This window comes from Ailuropoda melanoleuca, chromosome 14, assembly GCF_002007445.2.
Source record: "Ailuropoda melanoleuca isolate Jingjing chromosome 14, ASM200744v2, whole genome shotgun sequence".
Classification (NCBI taxonomy): Eukaryota; Metazoa; Chordata; class Mammalia; order Carnivora; family Ursidae; genus Ailuropoda; species Ailuropoda melanoleuca.
Genome location: NC_048231.1, coordinates 5,742,617 through 5,751,271, shown reverse-complemented (window position 1 = coordinate 5,751,271; position 8,655 = coordinate 5,742,617). Strand labels below are relative to the sequence as shown.

At 42.4% G+C, this 8,655-nt stretch overlaps 1 protein-coding gene across 1 annotated transcript in view; it reads right to left on the bottom strand.

Moving 5' to 3' along the window:
* Positions 1-4,963: 4,963 nt before the first annotated feature.
* RHOJ (ras homolog family member J) overlaps positions 4,964-8,655 on the bottom strand; it is an 80,674-nt gene continuing 76,982 nt past the window's right edge. The window contains exon 5 of the mRNA XM_002914165.4: positions 4,964-6,944. Within this exon, the coding sequence (XP_002914211.2) occupies positions 6,798-6,944 (147 nt within the window). The 3' untranslated portion in view covers positions 4,964-6,797. The remainder of the gene's footprint in view (positions 6,945-8,655) is intronic.

Below are 8,655 nucleotides of genomic sequence, written 5' to 3'. Positions count from 1 at the left end.
GAAGGGGAAGGTGGTCCTTCACAGAGGAGGTGGTCCCCGAATGATTGTATTTGCACAATGACCCCAGGCCCTTATTCTGGGATGGACTCGCTGATCTCCTAGCCGGGTAACTAGTAGCCATTTGCAGGTACAAAGGAAGTGGTAAGTAACCTTTGTGCTCCTTCTCCATTTGTTTGAGGGTAGGTATGATTTGCCTTCAGGACTTCTTCAGCAACAGTGGGATTTGAATAAGACGCTACACTTCCATGTGCGTGTATTTGCGTGTGGGCCTGCGTGCCATTTTTAAAGGGCTCTTGTGCGTGGGGGAGGGGGAGTGTGTGTGGGGGGAGGGGCGGGGGAGGGAACCGAGTATGGCTCCCAGCGATGTCTTGTAAAAAGACATTGAATAAGTGAATACAACCCTGGTCTGTGCGTAGGACAATAAGGATAGAAATCTGTGGAAGGCCCCGTTAGAGGACATGTTAGTGGTCGACCCTTACTTTGGCATCTAGAGCACGTCTTAAGCAATGCAGACGGACGCTTCATCAAAAGTTTTATGCTTCAGAAATTTGTTTTATCTTCATTTTGTAAGTTTATAACTTCCTGTGATATGAATCTTTCTTGTTTCTTCATGGAAAATCGTTTTGGAGGGCATTTTTTTTTCTCTCTCTTATAAACACCAAAAAACCTTGAAGAACAGAAGTACTTCCGATTTAGCAGATCTTTCAAACCAGATGCTGCTTTTTCTGCTTTTAATTCCAGAATAGGCTTATTGTTTTACTACAACTGGGCAGCACATGACAGGCTTCTGAAAGCCTTTTTATTCATTCCATAAATGTGAACAACTCAAATATTAGCCTAACAAATACCCAAGGGGTAGGACCAGAGGGACAAACAAAGCTGATGGTTTCTTCATCAGGCAGCCACACGTTTGGATGTAACAACGGATAGTAAACTTGGTCGTCTCATCGATCAGTACCTCTCAAACTTTAATGTGCAGATGACCTGGGGGTCTTATTAAATGCAGATTTGGATTCAGGAGGTCTGGGCTGGGCCTGGGTTTCTGTAATGCTAACTAGCTCTTCCGCAGCGATGGCAGGCTATGGGTCCCCAGGACGCACGTGGAGTAGAAAATTTCCCATTCTAACAGAGGGCTAGACAATTTCCCATTCTAACGGAGGCCTGGGGAAGGCGGTTTACTCAAGAGGTTGATGAAGACACCCTCACATAACTCAGAAATGAGAGCAGGAGAGAAGACTATTTAATGACTTTAAAGTCAGAGCAAGGCACAAAGCAAGCCGCAAGGTTAAAGAGAATTTGAAATAATATTCCATTAATTACGAAAGTGTACACAGAATAGCCATTACATGAGAATCAGGTTGTAAGAAAGGCAAAGTCCTTCCCTTGTCTATCATTTCCCCCGTAGTGATCACATGGGGAGCAACGTGGACTGTTGTAGTTGGGATAAAATTCTGCTGAGATGTGCTTAAACAGTAATTACTGTTTACTCAGGACCAAAAAAAAAAAAATTTAAGGCAGGTGATGCAAAGAATGTAGAATTCATTAACCTTCCTGCCCATGGCTCCTCTAGGAGAACAAGACCAATTGCTTAAAAAAAATTGACTTAAAAAATGGCAGGTGGTGGTAATTTGAGGTATGTATTTACAAAGCTGTCCCAAACATACCATCCTGCCATGAAAGTCTTCCTATTTTTTCCTGCAAAGAACTAACATAAACTCAAAAGACGGGCATGTGCAGCGTTACTGGGAAGTTCGGGAAGCTAATATGGCTTGTAGGCGAGATCAGTTCTGTGCCTTCAGGACCCTCTCCTCATATTGTCCCTAAAACACCGATCAGACCCCATTTGTCAAAGATAACTGCATATACTGAGAGGCTTGGAGGACATGGCTGAAAACACCACAAAATCACTCTGGCTACAGCGGCAAGAAGCTTCTGCGCCACTGCAGAACTCAGGACACAACGAAATGACGAGGGCGGAACATGTTTAGACACACACGCACGAAACGACTCTGGATTTTGACATAATATTCTCTAAGGACGAAAAAAAAATAGATTGTGACTGAGACTAATCATGCAGCTTTTACTCTAATTTCCTGTCCTGGAAGTTAAAAGCCAAGAACTGTTGTTGAACTTGCATCCCTGAATTCACAGATGAGCCAAAACCTCCTTGACTCATTCCTCCCCTAACCCCCGGAGATCTCCAATGAGCACCGCCCAGCCTCGGAAGCCCGAAGCGCCTCCACGTGGAGCTCGGCGTTTTCATCTCCTTTCTGGGCTTTGTGGACACTGAAGCACCAGGCGTTGTTGCTTTAGTTCATCTTTTGCGTTCGGGGATTGTTGTTGTGGATGCTAAAGGCCATCGTTCTGTTTGGAGATACTCCACTGAACATGAATGCATATCTCTCACACAAGTAATCGTCTTTCCAGATGTCTCAAAGTCATCCTTTTCAGATTTGAAGTCATGCTAGTGCTTAAAAAACTTCCAAGACAATTGATTCACTCCTACTCCTCGGTAAATTCCCCCGACCATCTGCTCCGTATTAGCAAAGAAGGTGTGAGCATGGTGGTCCGCCCACATTGCTACTGAAGACCCAAAGGGCACTGTCCAGAATTTCATCATCTTTAAGGAATGGTGAGGTGGAATTATCTAGAATTATCATATGATGAGCCCTCTAGGCTGACTCTGGAACGCTCTTCTCATGAATGGTCCTCCTTTCTTCCCTAGGGCTCTGGAGGCTAGGCAGAACTTAGCCACTGCCTAGGAGAATTGTCAGTTGTGTGTGTTTTGCCTTGTGTTTCATTTTTGTTTTCTCTCCATTCTCTAAATGGTTCCTTTCTAAAAGTACCTAACTTCCTTTGGAAGAAACTCGGTTTCCCCCATCTTCTTTTTCCCTTTCTGTTCCTAATGGTTCTTGAAATGAAAATATTCTGTTGAGTTTCCTTATGTGTACTTGGCAGCCTACTCAATGACTTGTAGAGAGTAGCTGGTGCCCTGTGGCTCTCACAGTTGAAAGAGAAGGCACATTTTGCGTCCTGGCATCCAGACATAGAGGCTGAAGGCATAAAGGGTTAGATAATCATCTCCAACATGGTGCCAAACATTCCTTTAAAGCAAAACCTCAATTTCTAATCTTCCATCACTTTGGTCTCATGGATGAGTTTGCCTTTGCGAATGCAATACTACCTCTTTAAAGGCTTACCTCAGGTCAAGGATTTATTTTTGAACACTCTACTTGGCGAGTTTATTAACTGCTTACAAGAACCTATGCTCCACATAACGTACATTTTTGTTGGCCTCAAGTTTGGGGTTTAACTTTCTTTAATTTCCCTTTAAATTGTGAGCATGGTTGTGATTTCTCCTTTACTACCATTTAAATATTATTTCCTCATTGATGGTTCTCTGCAAATTGTGTCTGGTTATATCCACTGCATCTGGTACTTCTTTTATGGACCAGAAATCTTCCAAATGGTTCTTTGCGTATCATGATCAGACATATTGTTATTGGAGTCTCAGGACAAAAACTTCCTTCTTGTTCCATGTGCGTGACTTATTTTTTTCATTTTCCAGTTTACTGCTTCCTGGTTTAGACTTGCTGTAGTATTGCATTCAGTAATTGTTCTTTGAGTATAACTTTTCTTGGCAGAAATCAACCCAGATTACTTACCGTGACATGGCTTTGACTCTTGTGGTAGTCTTTTGTGTTTGCAAAATAGCCCAGGGAATCCATTAATTCTACCAAATAACCAACCATTTGATCAAAAAAACAAAGTTGTCAAACTAGCTACTTGATTAAACCATTAGATTGGGATTAAATTGCTGTATCCTATGCCATTAGATTGGGATTACAGTACATTGTATGTTGTGGATTCCAAGCATATTGCAGATCAAATTCTTGTCTCTAGATTATTACTAGTGTGATGGATTATCTAATTTATAGTGGCCTAAGTCATGTATTTGATCTGTAGGACAAACAAATGCAACTCCAATAATACACCTGCAGAACTACGACTCAGTACGTGTGGTCATGAATAGATTACAGTGCGGAGTTGAGGGTGCAGGATGGGAAGGAGAATGCTGAGGTCTATTCCAGCTCTGCCACAACACATTTCTTTTGACCCATCTGGACTTGAGTTTCCTCATTTATAGAATGAGGGAGTTGGACTATATTTTCTGGGGCCTCTTCTAGCTCTGAAAAGTGAAGACTCTACCCTCCAATGGAGATTGGCTGCCCCTTCGTGACTTTGGAAAATAGTCAAGGGTCAAGGATCCTTCTTCAGATCCTTCTTTTGGATCTCTTCTGATCTTTGGCTTCAGAATATAGTTTTGTTTAATCTTATGGCAGGAAACACTTTTTAGTGAAATGAACTACCTCTTGCCATGAAACAGGGAATACATGGTTAATTTGGTGGCATGACATTAACTCATTTAGGTTGTTTTATTCTTCATTATTTTACTTAATAATGAGCTCCTATGACCTTGAGGTAATGAGTCTCTCCACCTAGACACTAACAGTCTCTCTCCAGGTTCTGGTTCTAGGTGAGAGGGTGATCTTTTCACTGTGAACAAGTTAATCCCTGTGGTCCAGTAGGGAGGTGATGGCCTGGGGAACCATTTGCTTGTTGGATGCACACATCTGGAAAATTCTCCTTGGTGGAGCAAACATACAACACTGACTTTTTCATCCATATCAATGAGAAGTGAGGAATGGCCCTTTAGTAAGATGTAACTATGCAATAATACAACAAAACTGGCTAACAGTATTTCATTTATTACAGGGCTAAATGCTCATTATTGTCTGTAAAGAATGAATCCGTAACTTCTGCAGAGTTATAGTTTATGCACAGTTGATTTCCATTTACAGGGGAAGAAAGTCCTAGTTGTCTCTAAATGTCAAGCTTTGACTTACAAAACTCTCGTTTTCTTTTAGTTTGGAGGGTGTGTCTGTGTCTGTGTGTGCGTGTGTGTGTGTGTGTGTGTGCATGTTTAAGAAAATGTTTAGTGACTAGATGGGAGAGCGGGGAAATAGGACTTGCAACATGGAAGAAGGGAAAACACATTCCAGAAATTCTAAACAAACAAACAAAACCCAAACAACTGAGGGGATGTCATGGAAGGTCTTAACAGAAGAGACCCACATCATATGTTTCTCTTTTATGGACTTTCTCCAGGAGCAGAAGGGACTAGAAAGATTGGATTTTTCCAACAGGAGTGTGAATCCGGAAATTTTTATGCTAAGATAGGTGTAATTTGGTGCTGCGAAGAGGCACTTTGCTTATGCAATTGAAATAAAAAGTAAAGTGCCTACCTGGGTTTTTCCAGGGTAATTGTAAGCAAATAAGACCAATTAGGAGACTTTATCCTCTCTAATTAAAAGCTAGGAAATAATTCACTCTGTGATAACAAGAATCCCTGGCTCTTTGGAAGGGGCATATAAAAAGGGCACATCATTCTTTACTGGGGGCTTTTACTTTCCAAGACAGAGGGTCCTGTTCTACAGAGCACAGCATTTTGGAAGCAGGGGATAAACAGATTCAGAGCTTGGTACCTGCAGATCCATCCCCTAAATACACGTTTGGGACAATGAGTGTAGGAAATAGGCAGAGGCAATATGTTAGTACCAGCTGTACTTGGAAAATGTCATTTAAACAGAACGGGGAGCGGATGTGGGCCAACCTGAGAATCCCTTCAGGTTGAAGCAAGTGGAAAAATGGAAGCACTTTGCTTAACCTTTGGGGACTTTTAAACATTTACTTTTTCATGCCCATGGCCAGGTCTTTCTTTTAGATCTGGTTATTATTGGGCAAGGGAGAAAGTGAAATTAAGGGAGGAAAAGGGCATGCGCCCGGAAAGGGAGGGAGCAGGAAAGTTAAATTTGCTGAATAAAGAATATTTTAAAACCTAGGTCTGCCATATTCTCCCCCAATCAGTTTGATTAAAAAGCAGAAATACTACTTTTTGAACACAGTTCATTTGTAATTTGCCATGACAATATAAATATGGAAGAAAAATAAGGCTACCCATAAGCAATAGCACTTCCAGGGTGAATCTTTGGCAGAAACATGGACCCCACAACATTCAGGTGCTGCTTTTCCTTCAACCAGGTTCAAAAATCTTGGCTTTGTAAATTTCCAAAAGTTGTAACATTTTCTTGTTTTCTTCTTACAGTCAGGCATTCCTCTAGAGGTTGGTTCTGATAGCTTGGTTGGTTCTGTTTCTACAGACTGAAAATGGAAATGAATATAAAATACTTTGTCTTTAGGCTAATTTGGTATGGACTTGTAAGGCCTGAGGAAATTGGTAAGTTAGTACATTTCTTAAAATAATACAAATAAATGCAAGACACATAGGTCGAACAACAGATTCGGAAAACAAGGTTAGTAGAGTATTCCTGTGTTTTGTAGAAGACATGGGGGTAAGGCCACCAATACAGGAACCGACTTCCTCTTCCGGTTTCTGGGTGATGATTTCCCATCAGCTTCACGTTCGTGGAGGCGAAACGCAAAACGCAACATGGTCTTTGCCTTCGTTTGCAGCACACGGTCAGCCGGCGGTGGCTGACGTCCGGCGGGCTCAGCCTTCTCCTGGAGTGTGCAATGCGGGCGCTTCGGGCTGGTAAGGGGGACGTGGCAGTTGGTGTGCTGTGCTTGCGGGGGGGGGGGGCTCCCAGGGTAGGAGCAAGGCTCCGTGCAAAGGGACTTCCTCTCTGGTCGCGCCCTCCGTCATGGCTTGAGCTTGGCCTCAGATGTCGGCGCCACTCTCACCCTTACATGGGGTGGAAGCCGGTCCCCCAGCAGCCTCAGATAATTGAACAGCAGCTGTGACACTCAGAGCAGCGTTTCTTCTTTTTCTTGGGGTGGAAAATGGTGAGGATCGCCTCGTCAAAAACCGCTTTGAGACCTTTCTGAGTTAGGGCCGAGCATTCCAAGTAGCACTGTGCTCCGATCTTCAACACAAAAGGGAGAGAGAGAGGCGTGAGAGGGAAAGAGAAGAGAAAAGCAGAGTGGTATCAGCCCCCTGCCCAGCCAAGTGCTACGTCTGCTTGTCCCACAAACAGCCCTGGGGTTGGTTTGGATTGTTGTTGTTGTTGTTGTTGTTGTTGTTTTGTTTTTGTTTTTTTCTTTTGCATTTCCATTTGCATCTACTATCCTAATTTTTATATTTTTTACTTTTGATATGAGCAATAAATGGTTGTGGATTGCCTTTGGTTAAGCAGTAAGTTCTGAAAGTGAGCTATAGCCGCCCCTTCCTAATATAAGAATATAACAATGTAAAAATTGAGAGAGGATTCAAAAGCAGTGATTTGGTTTAAATATACTTTGCGAACAACAGGGCTACATGATGTTGTTTTTAGCACCCTTTCATATGCATGCGGAATGTGTAAATCTGGTACAAGTGAAGTGTATCTCCTTCTGTGTGCGGAAAGGGAAAGTGTCAACTTGGTTGGTAAAGCTTAGAGAAAGGGAGTGGGTGATACGGTTTGATAGGTCATTCTTCACTAAAATGCACATCTGGTGAAGTCTCTCTCGGCAAGGTAATATCCAATTGGTATTATTATTTGGTTTTAACATACTCTGAAAGGCATATTTGTACGGAGTTGAAAAACCCAAAGCATGTAAAATAAAAATCATAAAATACGTTTACTGATGGAGACACCCTCCTTGTTAGTATACGTTCTAAGTGTACTTAAATGATGAAAATATTTTGTTCTTGCTTAGGGCTTCATCTCAAAGCTTTTGATGATTTCATACAATGGTATATTTGATAATGACAAAAATCCCTTTGAGGAATATAGGAATTCAGTCCAGAACTATAGCTTCTCATTTAAAAAATAGCAAACCAGAGCAGACCATGTTTGGCAGTCAAATCCATGAGATTGTTCGCGTGAGGGAGACTCAGAGTTTTAATTGCTCATAAGCTTGGTATGAGCAAATGATATGATGTGGGCCTTTTAGTATTAGGGACATCTGGAGAAATGCTTTTATTATATACTTCACATTATAGGAATAACTGAAAAAGTAAAGCAGATTCACAAGAGGGTAGCTGGATGGTGAGGCCTTGGAAGGCACAGCAGAACACGACTAAAGCAGGGTAGCAAAATCAAAATCACTTGCCTATTCCAGTAGCTTCTGTTAATGAGGAAAGCAGCGCGGGTGCCAGACAGGAGGGACAGGTGGAAACTATGGCAGACATGAAGCACACATCCCCTCTAGGGCTGGCAGTCTTACTCTGCTGTGGACCATCGTTCCCATGCTTCGTTCTTGCCCATCTTTGTACAGTTGGACTTTCAGATTTTTAGTTAATAATTACCAATTTAAAAAATACTCTGTGGGCCAACCAAGACACTAATGTGTGATTTCTTTGTCAGCGACCAGCCAGTTTGCAGTGCGTGGACTAAAGGAATTTGTAGTTTAGCTTAGGGTAGAGTGAGAACAGCCCCAGAAGGTAAAATGTTTTATTGAAGGGCACCCAACCAGAAAGTGAAAGAAACAGACCAGAATCTGGGTCTCTTGGCATGTGTTCTTTTCTTTGTTCCTCCACAGTTACCCTTATCACTCTACTCTGCGTGGGGCACCTGGGGGGCTCAGTCGATTAAGCATCTGCCTTCCGCTCAGCCTGGGATCGAGCCCCACATGGGCTTCTCCCTCTTCTCCTTC